General features: G+C 57.5%; 1 protein-coding gene across 2 annotated transcripts in view; it reads right to left on the reverse strand.

Moving 5' to 3' along the window:
- EEIG1 (estrogen-induced osteoclastogenesis regulator 1) overlaps positions 1–19,497 on the reverse strand; it is a 379,290-nt gene that overhangs the window by 257,723 nt on the left and 102,070 nt on the right. For both annotated transcript variants that reach the window (XM_078646674.1, XM_078646675.1), the window contains one exon: positions 13,991–14,107. In XM_078646674.1, coding sequence (XP_078502800.1) covers positions 13,991–14,107 — 117 coding nt within the window. The remainder of the gene's footprint in view (positions 1–13,990; positions 14,108–19,497) is intronic.

Consider the following 19,497-nt stretch of genomic DNA (forward strand, 5'->3'; position numbering starts at 1 on the left):
CTTGGCCGAGTATCTGCTGTGACCTGAGAGGCTTGTGTGCGCCTCACGCTGCTACCCGGGGCTCTGCCCCCCTTTTCCAGGACCTGAGGTGTGTCGCCGTCGGCCCGACCCGCGCCGCAACGCCAACCTCCGAGCCAGAGCCGAGCCGCCGCTCGCTCCAACCTCGGGAGGAAGACACCGCGACGTGAACCGCCGAGCCGGCCTGCACCCGACCCCTGCAGAAAGACAAAGGTACTGTTTCCCGTCCCGCGGTGCGAGCCGCTGTCCCACCTCGCTCGCACCGCCATCTGCCTCAGCCGAGCCCCCGGAGCCGCGCAGTGAGCGCTCCCCGGGCCCCCGCTCTCTCCCCTGACAGCCGTGCAGCGCGCTCGTCAGGCTGCCAGTGACTCCCCGGCCGCCGATCCCGCTAGAGGCGTGAGATTGGGCAGACCGGGTCCGATCGTTGGCGCAGAGAGGCCCTGGCTGATTGAAATTCTTGCTGGAGGAACGTACCAGGACTAGGGAAGAGTCCGCAACCCTTTTTAAGCACCAGAACAATTCTTTTAACGCTGATACAAAGACCTGTGGCCTAATCAGAGAGTAACTGGAACCATTTTCTTAAACTACGCAAAGACTGTATTTACAAGCCTGATCTAAAGATATATATAAAGAAGATAGTTTTACAGAAATACAGTCTAGTGTCATTGTGTGGTGGGTTGATGGTCATTGTGTGTGATGTTGCAAATGTTTAACCTTATGTACTCCAGAGTTTAGCCTAGACTGCTTGCGCCACACTACCTAAAGGGCGAGTAGGGGTTATTTCTGGGAGTAATCCTTTGCCCTGACTTAGAGGAGAGGGTCCCTGCTTGTCGCAAGTACAAACCTGCGCCAACCAGAGACCCCCAATTCTAACAGGAGAGCAGTGAGGCAGGATTTGCAGACTGTCAGAGAGGGGAGAGCGATGAGGCAGGATTTGCAGACTGTCAGAGGGGAGAGCGGCGAGGCAGGATTTGGAGGATGTCAGAGAGGGGAGGGCGTTGAGGCAGGATTTGCAGACTGTCAGAGAGGGGAGAGCGATGAGGCAGGATTTGCAGACTGTCACGAGGGGAGAGCGGTGAGGCAGGATTTGCAGACTGTCAGAGGGGGGAGAGCGGTGAGGCAGGATTTGCAGACTGTCAGAGGGGGGAGAGCGGTGAGGCAGGATTTGCAGACTGTCAGAGGGGAGAGCGGTGAGGCAGGATTTGCAGACTGTCAGAGTGGAGAGCGGTGAGGCAGGATTTGGAGGATGTCAGAGAGGGGAGAGCGTTGAGGCAGGGTTTGCAGACTGTCAGAGGGGAGAGCGGTGAGGCAGGATTTGCAGACTGTCAGAGGGGGGAGAGCGGTGAGGCAGGATTTGCAGACTGTCAGAGGGGAGAGCGGCGAGGCAGGATTTGCAGACTGTCAGAGAGGGGAGAGCGGTGAGGCAGGATTTGCAGACTGTCAGAGGGGGGAGAGCGGCGAGGCAGGATTTGCAGACTGTCAGAGGGGGGAGAGCGGCGAGGCAGGATTTGCAGGATGTCACGGGGAGAGCGGTGAGGCAGGGCCTGCAGACTGTCAGAGAGGGGAGAGCGGTGAGGCAGGATTTGCAGACTGTCAGAGGAGAGCGGTGAGGCAGGATTTGCAGACTGTCAGAGGGGAGAGCGGTGAGGCAGGATTTGCAGACTGTCAGAGAGGGGAGAGCGGCGAGGCAGGATTTGGAGGATGTCAGAGAGGGGAGAGCGTTGAGGCAGGATTTGCAGACTGTCAGAGGGGAGAGCGGTGAGGCTGGATTTGCAGACTGTCAGAGGTGAGAGCGGTGAGGCAGGGACTGCAGACTGTCAGAGGGGGAGAGCGGCGAGGCAGGATTTGCAGGATGTCAGAGAGGGGAGAGCGGTGAGGCAGGGTTTGCCGACTGTCAGAGGGGGGAGAGCGGTGAGGCAGGATTTGCAGATTGTTAGAGGGGAGAGCGGCGAGGCAGGGTTTGCAGGATGTCAGAGGGGAGAGCGTTGAGGCAGGGTTTGCAGACTGTCAGAGGGGAGAGCGTTGAGGCAGGATTTGCAGACTGTCAGAGGGGAGAGCGTTGAGGCAGGATTTGCAGACTGTCAGAGGGGGAGAGCGGCGAGGCAGGATTTGCAGGATGTCAGAGAGGGGAGAGCGGTGAGGCAGGATTTGCAGACTGTCAGAGGGGGGAGAGCGGTGAGGCAGGATTTGCAGACTGTCAGAGAGAGGAGAGCGGTGAGGCAGGATTTGCAGACTGTCAGAGAGGGGAGAGCGGTGAGGCAGGATTTGCAGGATGTCAGAGGGGAGAGCGGTGAGGCAGGATTCGCAGACTGTCAGAGAGGGGAGAGCGGTGAGTCAGGATTTGCAGGATGTCAGAGGGGAGAGCGGTGAGGCAGGATTTGCAGACTGTCAGAGGAGAGCGGTGAGGCAGGATTTGCAGACTGTCAGAGAGGGGAGAGCGGCGAGGCAGGATTTGGAGGATGTCAGAGAGGGGAGAGCGTTGAGGCAGGATTTGCAGACTGTCAGAGGGGAGAGCGGTGAGGCAGGATTTGCAGACTGTCAGAGGGGAGAGCGGTGAGGCAGGATTTGCAGACTGTCAGAGAGGGGAGAGCGGTGAGGCAGGATTTGCAGACTGTCAGAGGGGAGAGCGATGAGGCAGGATTTGCAGACTGTCAGAAAAGGGGAGAGAGGTGAGGCAGGATTTGCAGACTGTCAGAGAGAGGAGAGCGGTGAGGCGGGATTTGCAGACAGTCAGAGAGGGGAGAGGTGAGGCAGGATTTGCAGACTGTCAGAGGGGAGAGCGGTGAGGCAGGATTTGCAGACTGTCAGAGAGGGGAGAGCGGTGAGGCAGGATTTGCAGACTGTCAGAGGGGAGAGCGGTGAGGCGGGATTTGCAGACTGTCAGAGAGGGGAGAGCGGTGAGGCAGGATTTGCAGACTGTCAGAAAAGGGGAGAGCGGTGAGGCAGGAATTGCAGACTGTCAGAGAGGGGATAGCGGTGAGGCAGGATTTGCAGACTGTCAGAGGGGAGAGCGGTGACGCAGGGACTGCAGACTGTCAGAGGGGAGAGCGGCGAGGCAGGATTTGCAGACTGTCAGAAAAGGGGAGAGCGGCGAGGCAGGATTTGCAGACTGTCAGAGAGGGGAGAGCGGTGACGCAGGGACTGCAGACTGTCAGAGGGGAGAGCGGTGAGGCAGGATTTGCAGACTGTCAGAGAGGGGAGAGCGGTGACGCAGGGACTGCAGACTGTCAGAGGGGAGAGCGGCGAGGCAGGATTTGCAGACTGTCAGAGGGGAGAGAGGTGAGGCAGGGTTTGCAGACTGTCAGAGGGGGAGAGCGGTGAGGCAGGATTTGCAGACTGTCAGAGGGGGGAGAGCGGTGAGGCACGATTTGCAGACTGTCAGAAAAGGGGAGAGCGGTGAGGCAGGATTTGCAGACTGTCAGAAAAGGGGAGAGCGGTGAGGCAGGATTTGCAGACTGTCAGAGGCGAGAGCGTGAGGCAGGATTTGCAGGATGTCAGAGGGGAGAGCGGTGAGGCAGGATTTGCAGGATGTCAGAGAGGGGAGAGCGGTGAGGTAGGATTTGCAGACTGTCAGAGGGGAGAGCGGTGAGGCAGGATTTGCAGACTGTCAAGAGGGGAGAGCGGCGAGGCAGGGCCTGCAGACTGTCAGAGGGGAGAGCGGTGAGGCAGGATTTGCAGACTGTCAGAGGGGAGAGCGGTGAGGCAGGGTTTGCAGGATGTCAGAGAGGGGAGAGCGGCGAGGCAGGGTTTGCAGACTGTCAGAGGGGGGAGAGCGGCGAGGCAGGATTTGCAGACTGTCAGAGGGGAGAGCGGTGAGGCAGGATTTGCAGACTGTCAGAGAGGGGAGAGCGGCGAGGCAGGATTTGCAGGATGTCACGGGGGAGAGCGGTGAGGCAGGATTTGCAGACTGTCAGAGAGGGGAGAGCGGTGAGGCAGGGCCTGCAGACTGTCAGAGAGGGGAGAGCGGCGAGGCAGGATTTGCAGACTGTCAGAGGGGAGAGAGAGGTGAGGCAGGATTTGCAGACTGTCAGAGGGGGGAGAGCGGTGAGGCAGGATTTGCAGACTGTCAGAGAGGGGAGAGCGGTGAGGCAGGATTTGCAGACTGTCAGAGGGGAGAGAGAGGTGAGGCAGGATTTGCAGACTGTCAGAGAGGGGAGAGCGGCGAGGCAGGGACTGCAGACTGTCAGAGGGGGAGAGCGGCGAGGCAGGATTTGCAGACTATCAGAGGGGAGAGCGGTGAGGCAGGATTTGCAGACTGTCAGAGGGGAGAGCGGCGAGGCAGGATTTGGAGGATGTCAGAGAGGGGAGAGCGTTGAGGCAGGATTTGCAGACTGTCAGAGAGGGGAGAGAGGTGAGGCAGGATTTGCAGACTGTCAGAGAGGGGAGAGCGGTGAGGCAGGATTTGCAGACTGTCAGAGAGGGGAGAGCGGTGAGGCAGGATTTGCAGACTGTCAGGGAGGGGAGAGCGGTGAGGCAGGATTTGCAGACTGTCAGAGGGGAGAGCGGCGAGGCAGGATTTGGAGGATGTCAGAGAGGGGAGAGCGGTGAGGCAGGGCCTGCAGACGGTCAGAGGGGAGAGAGGTGAGACAGGATTTGCAGGATGTCAGAGGGGAGAGCGGTGAGGCAGGATTTGCAGACTGTCAGAGAGGGGAGAGCGGTGAGGCAGGGCCTGCAGACTGTCAGAGAGGGGAGAACGGTGAGGCAGGATTTGCAGACTGTCAGAGGGGAGAGCGTGAGGCAGGATTTGCAGACTGTCAGAGGGGAGAGCGGTGAGGCAGGATTTGCAGACTGTCAGAGGGGAGAGCGGTGAGGCAGGATTTGCAGACTGTCAGAGGGTAGAGCGTGAGGCAGGATTTGCAGACTGTCAGAGGGGAGAGCGGTGAGGCAGGATTTGCAGACTGTCAGAGAGGGGAGAGCGGTGAGGCAGGATTTGCAGACTGTCAGAGGGGAGAGCGGTGAGGCAGGATTTGCAGACTGTCAGAGAGGGGAGAGCGGCGAGGCAGGATTTGCAGACTGTCAGAGAGGGGAGAGCGGCGAGGCAGGATTTGCAGGACGTCAGAGGGGAGAGAGGTGAGGCAGGATTTGCAGGATGTCAGAGAGGGGAGAGCGGTGAGGCAGGATTTGCAGATTGTCAGAGGGGAGAGCGGCGAGGATTTGCAGACTGTCAGAGAGGGGAGAGCGGTGAGGCAGGATTTGCAGACTGTCAGAGGGGAGAGCGGCGAGGATTTGCAGACTGTCAGAGAGGGGAGAGCGGTGAGGCAGGATTTGCAGACTGTCAGAGAGGGGAGAGCGGTGAGGCAGGATTTGCAGATTGTTAGAGGGGAGAGCGGTGAGGCAGGATTTGCAGACTGTCAGAGGGGAGAGCGGTGAGGCAGGATTTGCAGACTGTCAGAGAGGGGAGAGCGGTGAGGCAGGATTTGCAGACTGTCAGAGGGGAGAGCGGTGAGGCAGGATTTGCAGACTGTCAGAGGGGAGAGCGGTGAGGCAGGATTTGCAGACTGTCAGAGGGGAGAGAGGTGAGGCAGGATTTGCAGGACGTCAGAGGGGAGAGAGGTGAGGCAGGGTTTGCAGACTGTCAGAGGGGAGAGCGGTGAGGCAGGATTTGCAGGATGTCAGAGAGGGGAGAGCGGTGAGGCAGGATTTGCAGACTGTCAGAGGGGAGAGCGGCGAGGATTTGCAGACTGTCAGAGAGGGGAGAGCGGTGAGGCAGGATTTGCAGACTGTCAGAGAGGGGAGAGCGGTGAGGCAGGATTTGCAGATTGTTAGAGGGGAGAGCGGTGAGGCAGGATTTGCAGACTGTCAGAGGGGAGAGCGGTGAGGCAGGATTTGCAGATTGTTAGAGGGGAGAGCGGTGAGGCAGGATTTGCAGACTGTCAGAGAGGGGAGAGCGGTGAGGCAGGATTTGCAGATTGTTAGAGGGGAGAGCGGTGAGGCAGGATTTGCAGACTGTCAGAGGGGAGAGAGGTGAGGCAGGATTTGCAGACTGTCAGAGAGGAGAGAGCGGTGAGGCAGGATTTGCAGACTGTCAGAGGGGAGAGCGGTGAGGCAGGATTTGCAGACTGTCAGAGAGGGGAGAGCGGTGAGGCAGGATTTGCAGATTGTTAGAGGGGAGAGCGGTGAGGCAGGATTTGCAGACTGTCAGAGGGGAGAGAGGTGAGGCAGGATTTGCAGGACGTCAGAGGGGAGAGAGGTGAGGCAGGGTTTGCAGACTGTCAGAGGGGAGAGCGGTGAGGCAGGATTTGCAGGATGTCAGAGAGGGGAGAGCGGTGAGGCAGGATTTGCAGACTGTCAGAGGGGAGAGCAGCGAGGATTTGCAGACTGTCAGAGAGGGGAGAGCGGTGAGGCAGGATTTGCAGACTGTCAGAGAGGGGAGAGCGGTGAGGCAGGATTTGCAGACTGTCAGAGAGGGGAGAGCGGTGAGGCAGGATTTGCAGATTGTTAGAGGGGAGAGCGGTGAGGCAGGATTTGCAGACTGTCAGAGGAGAGAGCGGTGAGGCAGGATTTGCAGACTGTCAGAGGGGAGAGCGGCGAGGCAGGATTTGCAGACTGTCAGAGAGGGGAGAGCGGTGAGGCAGGATTTGCAGACTGTCAGAGGGGAGAGCGGTGAGGCAGGATTTGCAGACTGTCAGAGGGGAGAGCGGCGAGGCAGGATTTGCAGACTGTCAGAGGGGGAGAGCGGTGAGGCAGGATTTGCAGACTGTCAGGGAGGGGAGAGCGGTGAGGCAGGATTTGCAGACTGTCAGAGGGGAGAGCGTGAGGCAGGATTTGCAGGATGTCAGAGGGGAGAGCGGTGAGGCAGGATTTGCAGACTGTCAGAGAGGGGAGAGCGGTGAGGCAGGATTTGCAGACTGTCAGAGGGGGGAGAGCGGTGAGGCAGGATTTGCAGGATGTCAGAGGGGAGAGCGGTGAGGCAGGATTTGCATACTGTCAGAGAGGGGAGAGCGGTGAGGCAGGATTTGCAGACTGTCAGAGAGGGGAGAGCGGTGAGGCAGGATTTGCAGACTGTCAGAGGGGGGAGAGCGGTGAGGCAGGATTTGCAGACTGTCAGAGGGGGAGAGCGGTGAGGCAGGATTTGCAGACTGTCAGAGGGGGAGAGCGGTGAGGCAGGATTTGCAGACTGTCAGAGAGGGGAGAGCGGTGAGGCAGGATTTGCAGACTGTCAGAGGGGAGAGCGGTGAGGCAGGATTTGCAGGACGTCAGAGAGGGGAGAGCGGTGAGGCAGGATTTGCAGGATGTCAGAGGGGAGAGCGGTGAGGCAGGATTTGCAGACTGTCAGAGAGGGGAGAGCGGTGAGGCAGGATTTGCAGACTGTCAGAGAGGGGAGAGCAGTGAGGCAGGGTTTGCAGACTGTCAGAGAGGAGAGAGCGGTGAGGCAGGATTTGCAGACTGTCAGAGGGGAGAGCGGTGAGGCAGGATTTGCAGATTGTTAGAGGGGAGAGCGGTGAGGCAGGATTTGCAGGACGTCTGAGGGGAGAGAGGTGAGGCAGGGTTTGCAGACTGTCAGAGGGGAGGGCGGTGAGGCAGGATTTGCAGGATGTCAGAGAGGGGAGAGCGGTGAGGCAGGATTTGCAGACTGTCAGAGGGGAGAGCGGCGAGGATTTGCAGACTGTCAGAGAGGGGAGAGCGGTGAGGCAGGATTTGCAGACTGTCAGAGAGGGGAGAGCGGTGAGGCAGGATTTGCAGATTGTTAGAGGGGAGAGCGGTGAGGCAGGATTTGCAGACTGTCAGAGAGGAGAGAGCGGTGAGGCAGGATTTGCAGACTGTCAGAGAGGGGAGAGCGGTGAGGCAGGATTTGCAGACTGTCAGAGAGGGGAGAGCGGCGAGGCAGGATTTGCAGACTGTCAGAGGGGAGAGCGGTGAGGCAGGATTTGCAGACTGTCAGAGGGGAGAGCGGTGAGGCAGGATTTGCAGACTGTCAGAGGGGAGAGCGGCGAGGCAGGATTTGCACACTGTCAGAGGGGGAGAGCGGTGAGGCAGGATTTGCAGACTGTCAGGGAGGGGAGAGCGGTGAGGCAGGATTTGCAGACTGTCAGAGGGGAGAGCGTGAGGCAGGATTTGCAGGATGTCAGAGGGGAGAGCGGTGAGGCAGGATTTGCAGACTGTCAGAGAGGGGAGAGCGGTGAGGCAGGATTTGCAGACTGTCAGAGGGGGGAGAGCGGTGAGGCAGGATTTGCAGGATGTCAGAGGGGAGAGCGGTGAGGCAGGATTTGCAGACTGTCAGAGAGGGGAGAGCGGTGAGGCAGGATTTGCAGACTGTCAGAGGGGAGAGAGCGGTGAGGCAGGGTTTGCAGACTGTCAGAGGGGGAGAGCGGTGAGGCAGGATTTGCAGACTGTCAGAGGGGAGAGCGGTGAGGCAGGATTTGCAGACTGTCAGAGGGGAGAGAGGTGAGGCAGGATTTGCAGGACGTCAGAGGGGAGAGAGGTGAGGCAGGGTTTGCAGACTGTCAGAGAGGGGAGAGCGGTGAGGCAGGATTTGCAGACTGTCAGAGGGGGGAGAGCGGTGAGGCAGGATTTGCAGGATGTCAGAGGGGAGAGCGGTGAGGCAGGATTTGCAGACTGTCAGAGAGGGGAGAGCGGTGAGGCAGGATTTGCAGACTGTCAGAGGGGGGAGAGCGGTGAGGCAGGATTTGCAGGATGTCAGAGGGGAGAGCGGTGAGGCAGGATTTGCAGACTGTCAGAGAGGGGAGAGCGGTGAGGCAGGATTTGCAGACTGTCAGAGGGGAGAGAGCGGTGAGGCAGGGTTTGCAGACTGTCAGAGGGGGAGAGCGGTGAGGCAGGATTTGCAGACTATCAGAGGGGGGGAGCGGTGAGGCAGGATTTGCAGACTGTCAGAGGGGGAGAGCGGTGAGGCAGGATTTGCAGACTGTCAGAGAGGGGAGAGCGGTGAGGCAGGATTTGCAGACTGTCAGAGGGGAGAGAGGTGAGGCAGGATTTGCAGACTGTCAGAGGGGAGAGCGGTGAGGCAGGATTTGCAGACTGTCAGAGGGGAGAGCGGTGAGGCAGGATTTGCAGGACGTCAGAGAGGGGAGAGCGGTGAGGCAGGATTTGCAGACTGTCAGAGAGGGGAGAGCAGTGAGGCAGGGTTTGCAGACTGTCAGAGGGGAGAGCGTGAGGCAGGATTTGCAGGATGTCAGAGGGGAGAGCGGTGAGGCAGGATTTGCAGACTGTCAGAGAGGGGAGAGCGGTGACGCAGGGACTGCAGACTGTCAGAGAGGGGAGAGCGGTGAGGCAGGATTTGCAGACTGTCAGAGGGGGAGAGCGGTGAGGCAGGATTTGCAGACTGTCAGAGGGGGAGAGCGGTGAGGCAGGATTTGCAGGATGTCAGAGGGGAGAGCGGTGAGGCAGGATTTGCAGACTGTCAGAGAGGGGAGAGCGGTGACGCAGGGACTGCAGACTGTCAGAGAGGAGAGAGCGGTGAGGCAGGGTTTGCAGACTGTCAGAGGGGGAGAGCGGTGAGGCAGGATTTGCAGACTGTCAGAGGGGGAGAGCGGTGAGGCAGGATTTGCAGACTGTCAGAGGGGGAGAGCGGTGAGGCAGGATTTGCAGACTGTCAGAGAGGGGAGAGCGGTGAGGCAGGATTTGCAGACTGTCAGAGGGGAGAGCGGTGAGGCAGGATTTGCAGGACGTCAGAGAGGGGAGAGCGGTGAGGCAGGATTTGCAGGATGTCAGAGGGGAGAGCGGTGAGGCAGGATTTGCAGACTGTCAGAGAGGGGAGAGCGGTGAGGCAGGATTTGCAGACTGTCAGAGAGGGGAGAGCAGTGAGGCAGGGTTTGCAGACTGTCAGAGAGGAGAGAGCGGTGAGGCAGGATTTGCAGACTGTCAGAGGGGAGAGCGGTGAGGCAGGATTTGCAGACTGTCAGAGAGGGGAGAGCGGTGAGGCAGGATTTGCAGATTGTTAGAGGGGAGAGCGGTGAGGCAGGATTTGCAGGACGTCTGAGGGGAGAGAGGTGAGGCAGGGTTTGCAGGATGTCAGAGAGGGGAGAGCGGTGAGGCAGGATTTGCAGACTGTCAGAGGGGAGAGCGGCGAGGATTTGCAGACTGTCAGAGAGGGGAGAGCGGTGAGGCAGGATTTGCAGACTGTCAGAGAGGGGAGAGCGGCGAGGCAGGATTTGCAGACTGTCAGAGGGGAGAGCGGTGAGGCAGGATTTGCAGACTGTCAGAGGGGAGAGCGGTGAGGCAGGATTTGCAGACTGTCAGAGGGGAGAGCGGCGAGGCAGGATTTGCACACTGTCAGAGGGGGAGAGCGGTGAGGCAGGATTTGCAGACTGTCAGGGAGGGGAGAGCGGTGAGGCAGGATTTGCAGACTGTCAGAGGGGAGAGCGTGAGGCAGGATTTGCAGGATGTCAGAGGGGAGAGCGGTGAGGCAGGATTTGCAGACTGTCAGAGAGGGGAGAGCGGTGAGGCAGGATTTGCAGACTGTCAGAGGGGGGAGAGCGGTGAGGCAGGATTTGCAGGATGTCAGAGGGGAGAGCGGTGAGGCAGGATTTGCAGACTGTCAGAGAGGGGAGAGCGGTGAGGCAGGATTTGCAGACTGTCAGAGGGGAGAGAGCGGTGAGGCAGGGTTTGCAGACTGTCAGAGGGGGAGAGCGGTGAGGCAGGATTTGCAGACTATCAGAGGGGGGGAGCGGTGAGGCAGGATTTGCAGACTGTCAGAGGGGGAGAGCGGTGAGGCAGGATTTGCAGACTGTCAGAGGGGGAGAGCGGTGAGGCAGGATTTGCAGACTGTCAGAGAGGGGAGAGCGGTGAGGCAGGATTTGCAGACTGTCAGAGGGGGGAGAGGTGAGGCAGGATTTGCAGACTGTCAGAGGGGAGAGCGGTGAGGCAGGATTTGCAGACTGTCAGAGGGGAGAGCGGTGAGGCAGGATTTGCAGGACGTCAGAGAGGGGAGAGCGGTGAGGCAGGATTTGCAGACTGTCAGAGAGGGGAGAGCAGTGAGGCAGGGTTTGCAGACTGTCAGAGGGGAGAGCGTGAGGCAGGATTTGCAGGATGTCAGAGGGGAGAGCGGTGAGGCAGGATTTGCAGACTGTCAGAGAGGGGAGAGCGGTGACGCAGGGACTGCAGACTGTCAGAGAGGGGAGAGCGGTGAGGCAGGATTTGCAGACTGTCAGAGAGGGGAGAGCGGTGAGGCAGGATTTGCAGGACGTCAGAGGGGAGAGCGGTGAGGCAGGATTTGCAGACTGTCAGAGAGAGGAGAGCGGTGAGGCAGGGACTGCAGACTGTCAGAAAAGGGGAGAGTGGTGAAGCAGGATTTGCAGACTGTCAGAGGGGAGAGCGGTGAGGCAGGATTTGCAGACTGTCAGAGGGGGGAGAGCGATGAGGCAGGGCCTGCAGACTGTCAGAGGGGAGAGCGGTGAGGCAGGATTTGCAGGATGTCAGAGGGGAGAGCGGTGAGGCAGGATTTGAAACTGTCAGAGGGGAGAGCGGTGAGGTAGGATTTGCAGACTGTCAGAGGGGAGAGCGGTGAGGCAGGATTTGCAGACTGTCAGAGGGGAGAGCGGCGAGGCAGGATTTGCAGACTGTCAGAGAGGGGAGAGGTGAGGCAGGATTTGCAGACTGTCAGGGAGGGGAGAGCGGTGAGGCACGATTTGCAGACTGTCAGAGAGGGGAGAGCGGTGAGGCAGGATTTGCAGACTGTCAGAGGGGAGAGCGGTGAGGCAGGATTTGCAGACTGTCAGAGGGGAGAGAGCGGTGAGGCAGGATTTGCAGACTGTCAGGGAGGGGAGAGCGGTGAGGCAGGATTTGCAGACTGTCAGAGAGGGGAGAGGTGAGGCAGGATTTGCAGACTGTCAGAGGGGAGAGGTGAGGCAGGATTTGCAGACTGTCAGAGGGGAGAGCGTGAGGCAGGATTTGCAGACTGTCAGAGGGGAGAGAGGTGAGGCAGGATTTGCAGACTGTCAGAGGGGAGAGAGGCGAGGCAGGATTTGCAGACTGTCAGAGGGGGAGAGCGGTGAGGCAGGATTTGCAGACTGTCAGGGAGGGGAGAGCGGTGAGGCAGGATTTGCAGACTGTCAGAGGGGAGAGCGTGAGGCAGGATTTGCAGGATGTCAGAGGGGAGAGCGGTGAGGCAGGATTTGCAGACTGTCAGAGAGGGGAGAGCGGTGAGGCAGGATTTGCAGACTGTCAGAGGGGGGAGAGCGGTGAGGCAGGATTTGCAGGATGTCAGAGGGGAGAGCGGTGAGGCAGGATTTGCAGACTGTCAGAGAGGGGAGAGCGGTGAGGCAGGATTTGCAGACTGTCAGAGGGGAGAGAGCGGTGAGGCAGGGTTTGCAGACTGTCAGAGGGGGAGAGCGGTGAGGCAGGATTTGCAGACTGTCAGAGGGGGAGAGCGGTGAGGCAGGATTTGCAGACTGTCAGAGGGGGAGAGCGGTGAGGCAGGATTTGCAGACTGTCAGAGAGGGGAGAGCGGTGAGGCAGGGTTTGCAGACTGTCAGAGGGGAGAGAGGTGAGGCAGGATTTGCAGACTGTCAGAGGGGAGAGCGGTGAGGCAGGATTTGCAGACTGTCAGAGGGGAGAGCGGTGAGGCAGGATTTGCAGGACGTCAGAGAGGGGAGAGCGGTGAGGCAGGATTTGCAGGATGTCAGAGGGGAGAGCGGTGAGGCAGGATTTGCAGACTGTCAGAGGGGAGAGCGGTGAGGCAGGATTTGCAGACTGTCAGAGAGGGGAGAGCAGTGAGGCAGGGTTTGCAGACTGTCAGAGGGGAGAGCGTGAGGCAGGGTTTGCAGACTGTCAGAGGGGAGAGCGGTGAGGCAGGATTTGCAGACTGTCAGAGAGGGGAGAGCGGTGAGGCAGGATTTGCAGACTGTCAGACAGGGGAGAGCAGTGAGGCAGGGTTTGCAGACTGTCAGAGAGGGGAGAGCGGTGACGCAGGGACTGCAGACTGTCAGAGAGGGGAGAGCGGTGAGGCAGGATTTGCAGACTGTCAGAGAGAGGAGAGCGGTGAGGCAGGGACTGCAGACTGTCAGAAAAGGGGAGAGTGGTGAAGCAGGATTTGCAGACTGTCAGAGAGAGGAGAGCGGTGAGGCAGGGACTGCAGACTGTCAGAAAAGGGGAGAGTGGTGAAGCAGGATTTGCAGACTGTCAGAGGGGAGAGCGGTGAGGCAGGATTTGCAGACTGTCAGAGGGGGGAGAGCGGTGAGGCAGGGCCTGCAGACTGTCAGAGGGGAGAGCGGTGAGGCAGGGCCTGCAGACTGTCAGAGGGGAGAGCGGTGAGGCAGGATTTGCAGGATGTCAGAGGGGAGAGCGGTGAGGCAGGATTTGCAGACTGTCAGAGAGGGGAGAGGTGAGGCAGGATTTGCAGACTGTCAGGGAGGGGAGAGCGGTGAGGCACGATTTGCAGACTGTCAGAGAGGGGAGAGCGGTGAGGCAGGATTTGCAGACTGTCAGAGGGGAGAGCAGTGAGGCAGGATTTGCAGACTGTCAGAGGGGAGAGAGCGGTGAGGCAGGATTTGCAGACTGTCAGAGGAGAGAGCGGTGAGGCATGATTTGCAGACTGTCAGAGGGGGGAGAGCGGTGAGGCAGGATTTGCAGACTGTCAGAGGGGAGAGCGGTGAGGCAGGATTTGCAGACTGTCAGAGGGGAGAGAGCGGTGAGGCAGGATTTGCAGACTGTCAGGGAGGGGAGAGCGGTGAGGCAGGATTTGCAGACTGTCAGAGAGGGGAGAGGTGAGGCAGGATTTGCAGACTGTCAGAGGGGAGAGGTGAGGCAGGATTTGCAGACTGTCAGAGGGGAGACCGTGAGGCAGGATTTGCAGACTGTCAGAGGGGGGGAGAGCGGTGAGGCAGGATTTGCAGACTGTCAGAGGGGAGAGCGGTGAGGCAGGATTTGCAGGATGTCAGAGAAGGGAGAGCAGTGAGGCAGGATTTGCAGGATGTCAGAGAGGGGAGAGCGGTGAGGCAGGATTTGCAGACTGTCAGAGAGAGGATGGGTTCGGACAGTAGGGAGACAAGTGGAAGAAGCTGTGGTTTGCTCACACCTTGAGGATGGAGTTGTCCTGGCGTGTGTTCTTCGTGTCGTATCCCTCCAACAGGCAGCACCGGGCGGTGAATCCAGCGCCCGCAAATTCTGCCAGATTAAGGTCCGCGAACCCAAGCTGTGGGGGGCAAGAGACATCGGGGATCAATGCTGCGAGTCAAGACAGAACCCCAGGTGAGGCATCCACGGGAGGGGGGTCTAGTCTGGTGGGATCTTGTGTGGATGGGGTGCGGGCCAGGGGGGGGGTCCCTGGTCCACAGGGTTTAATGACAGGAGGAAGGGCACATTCTTGCTGAGGGCTTTGAAATGCCTGCGGGGGTGCGGACCCCCCGCTTCCTGTAGGCTGCCAACATGGCGGTGGAGGGCATCAAACAAGAGCTCTTCTGATGACTGACACCCCCTCCCTGAGACCCCTGCAGGGGCAGCCTGTGGACACCCCCTCTTGAGACCACTGCAGGTGCAGCCTGCTGACTGACACCCCCTCCCCGAGACCACTGCAGGTGCAGCCTGTTGACGGACACCCCCTCCCTGAATAGAACAGCCTGGATTTGCAGCAGCTATGTTGTGAAGAGGACAAAAAAAAGTATCTGTACAACTGTGGAGTCTACGCACATGAAAAGATAGGACTGTCCTATCTTTTATGTGCAGAGCCTCCGCAGTCATACATTTACTCATATCAAACAGTCATAAACTTACACAAAAGTGTACGTTCACCTTTGTGACTCAGGCCCCTGATGAATAAACATCCAGTACGCTACGAGTAAAAACAAAGGAACGTTGAAATACAAATACAAACCCCTCCTTTCGGCCAAAGGTGGAATATTGTCAAGTAGACAAGATATTGTTTAAAGATGATTTATTCCGCCTTATTTGCAGGTTAGTAAATCCATTGAGAGCAGAACCACCAGGAGCAGCAGTCGCTGCGGCTCAGCCCATACGCAACTCACACTCCTCGCCTCACAGGGTCCCAAGCATTCCATCCATCACCACCACCCCGACATGCCACAGATTCCATCCATCAACATTCCACACATTCCATCCATCACCACCACCCCAACATTCCATCCATCAACATTCCACACATTCCATCCATCCATCAACATTCCACACATTCCATCCATCCATCAACATGCCACACATTCCATCCATCAACATTCCACACATTCCATCCATCAACATTCCACACATTCCATCCATCAACATTCCACACATTCCATCCATCAACATTCCACACATTCCATCCATCAACATTCCACACATTCCATCCATCAACATGCCACAGATTCCATCCATCAACATGCCACACATTCCATCCATCAACATGCCACACATTCCATCCATCAACATGCCACAGATTCCATCCATCAACATGCCACACATTCCATCCATCAACATGCCACACATTCCATCCATCAACATTCCACACATTCCATCCATCAACATGCCACACATTCCATCCATCAACATTCCATCCATCACCACCACCCCAACATTCCATCCATCAACATTCCACACATTCCATCCATCCCAACATTCCACACATTCCATCCATCAACATTCCACACATTCCATCCATCAACATGCCACACATTGCATCCAACATTCCACACATTCCATCCATCCCAACATTCCACACATTCCATCCATCAACATTCCATCCATCCCAACATTCCACACATTCCATCCATCAACATGCCACACATTCCATCCATCAACATTCCACACATTCCATCCATCCCAACATTCCACACATTCCATCCATCCCAACATTCCACACATTCCATCCATCAACATTCCACACATTCCATCCATCCCAACATTCCACACATTCCATCCATCAACATTCCACACATTCCATTCAACATTCCACACATTCCATTCAACATTCCACACATTCATCAACATTCCATCACCACCACGGTGCACACGGGCCTGTGGTCTGGTTCTAAGAGTCCTGGACCTGAGACAGCCTCGGGGTCTCACCCCACGAGTGCCCCTGTCCTCCGTCTCACGGCGAGAGCTGCCGCCTCTTTCCAGGTGTCGCAGAGACCGCCTCACCTCTCTTCCTAAAGCGCCTCGACGCCCCAGGCAGCTTGTGCAAGCGCACAGGTCGGCTTCATTCAAAGCCAGGGGTGGGATGACAGATCTGCAGGGTGAATGATGCATGCAAGCTCTGACCTCTGACCTTCCCTTTCCTCGTTTCCTGCCCAGCTGCTGACGCGTCCTTGCAGGCTCAGCATTTAGGGCCACAATGCCCCTGGTTTGCACTCAGGATGTCCTGTCAGGGAGGGGGGGCGGGGGGGGGGGGGCATACCACTGGAGACAGGGGCGGGGTCATGGGTCAGCAGCAGAGAGGGAGTCACTCATCAGGTGAGAACACACGAGCATCATGCATGTCACGGGCGCAGTATCCATGTCTGAACACACGGGCGCAGTATCCATGTCTGAACACACGGGCACCATCCATGTCTGAACACACGGGCACCATCCATGTCTGAACACACGGGCGCAGTATCCATGTTTGAACACACGGGCACCATCCATGTCTGAACACACGGGCGCAGTATCCATGTTTGAACACACGGGCACCATCCATGTCTGAACACACGGGCACAGAATCCATGTCTGAACACACGGGCACCATCCATGTCTGAACACACAGGCACCATCCATGTCTGAACACACGGGCACAGTATCCATGTCTGAACACACGGGCACCATCCATGTCTGAACACACAGGCACCATCCATGTCTCAACACACGGGCACAGTAACCATGTCTGAACACACGGGCACCATCCATGTCTGAACACACGGGCACCATCCATGTCTGAACACACGGGCGCAGTATCCATGTCTGAACACACGAGCATCATGCATGTCACGGGCACAGTATCCATGTCTGAACCCACGGGCACCATCCATGTCTGAACACACGGGCACAGAATCCATGTCTGAACACACGGGCACGGTATCCATGTCTGAACACACGGGCACAGAATCCATGTCTGAACACACGGGCACAGTATCCATGTCTGAACACACGGGCACAGTATCCATGTCTCAACACACGGGCGCAGTAACCATGTCTGAACACACGGGCACCATCCATGTCTGAACACACGGGCACGGTATCCAGGTCTGAACACACGAGCATCATGCATGTCACGGGCGCAGTAACCATGTCTGAACACACGGGCGCAGTATCCATGTCTGAACACACGGGCACCATCCATGTCTGAACACACGGGCGCAGTATCCATGTTTGAACACACGGGCACCATCCATGTCTGAACACACGGGCGCAGTATCCATGTTTGAACACACGGGCACCATCCATGTCTGAACACACGGGCACAGAATCCATGTCTGAACACACGGGCACCATCCATGTCTGAACACACAGGCACCATCCATGTCTGAACACACGGGCACAGTATCCATGTCTGAACACACGGGCACCATCCATGTCTGAACACACAGGCACCATCCATGTCTCAACACACGGGCACAGTAACCATGTCTGAACACACGGGCACCATCCATGTCTGAACACACGGGCACCATCCATGTCTGAACACACGGGCGCAGTATCCATGTCTGAACACACGAGCATCATGCATGTCACGGGCACAGTATCCATGTCTGAACCCACGGGCACCATCCATGTCTGAACACACGGGCACAGAATCCATGTCTGAACACACGGGCACAGTATCCATGTCTGAACACACGGGCACAGAATCCATGTCTGAACACACGGGCACAGTATCCATGTCTGAACACACGGGCACAGTATCCATGTCTCAACACACGGGCGCAGTAACCATGTCTGAACACACGGGCACCATCCATGTCTGAACACACGGGCACGGTATCCAGGTCTGAACACACGAGCATCATGCATGTCACGGGCGCAGTAACCATGTCTGAACACACGGGCACAGAATCCATGTCTGAACACACGGGCACAGTATCCATGTCTGAACACACGGGCGCAGTAACCATGTCTGAACACACGGGCACCATCCATGTCTGAACACACGGGCACGGTATCCAGGTCTGAACACACGAGCATCATGCATGTCACGGGCGCAGTAACCATGTCTGAACACACGGGCACAGAATCCATGTCTGAACACACGGGCACAGTATCCATGTCTGAACACACGGGCACAGTATCCATGTCTGAACACACGGGCACCATCCATGTCTGAACACACGGGCACCATCCATGTCTGAACACACAGGCACCATCCATGTCTGAACACACGGGCGCAGTATCCATGTTTGAACACACGGGCACCATCCATGTCTGAACACACGGGCGCAGTATCCATGTTTGAACACACGGGCACAGTATCCATGTTTGAACACACAGGCACCATCCATGTCTGAACACACGGGCGCAGTATCCATGTTTGAACACACAGGCACCATCCATGTCTGAACACACGGGCACAGTATCCATGTCTGAACACATGGGCATCATGCATGTCACGGGCATAGAATCTTTGTCTGAACACACGGGCACAGTATCCATGTCTGAACACACGGGCACAGTATCCATGTCTGAACACACGGGCACAGTATCCATGTCTGAACACACGGGCACCATCCATGTCTGAACACACGGGCACCATCCATGTCTGAACACACGGGCACCATCCATGTCTGAACACACGGGCGCAGTATCCATGTTTGAACACACGGGCACAGTATCCATGTTTGAACACACAGGCACCATCCATGTCTGAACACACGGGCGCAGTATCCATGTTTGAACACACGGGCACCATCCATGTCTGAACACACGGGCACAGTATCCATGTCTGAACACATGGGCATCATGCATGTCACGGGCATAGAATCTTTGTCTGAACACACGGGCACAGTATCCATGTCTGAACACACGGGCACAGTATCCATGTCTGAACACAAGAGCATCATGCATGTCACGGGCATAGAATCATTGTCTGAACACACGGGCACAGTATCCATGTCTGAACACACGGGCGCAGTATCCATGTCTGAACACGAGCATCATGCATGTCACGGGCACAGTATCCATGTCTGAACACAAGAGCATCATGCATGTCACGGGCATAGAATCATTGTCTGAACACACGGGCACCATCCATGTCTGAACACACGGGCACAGTATCCATGTCTGAACACACGGACACAGTATCCATGTCTGAACACACGGGCATCATGCATGTCACGGGCACCATCCATGTCTGAACACACAGGCACCATCCATGTCTGAACACACGGGCACAGTATCCATGTCTGAACACACGGGCACCATCCATGTCTGAACACACGGGCACGGTATCCAGGTCTGAACACACGAGCATCATGCATGTCACGGGCACCATCCATGTCTCAACACACGGGCACAGTATCCATGTCTGAACACACGGGCACAGTATCCATGTCTGAACACACGGGCACAGTATCCATGTCTGAACACACGGGCACCATCCATGTCTGAACACACGGGCAC

Source organism: Lissotriton helveticus, chromosome 5_2 (assembly GCF_964261635.1).
Source record: "Lissotriton helveticus chromosome 5_2, aLisHel1.1, whole genome shotgun sequence".
In the NCBI taxonomy this organism is placed as follows: domain Eukaryota; kingdom Metazoa; phylum Chordata; class Amphibia; order Caudata; family Salamandridae; genus Lissotriton; species Lissotriton helveticus.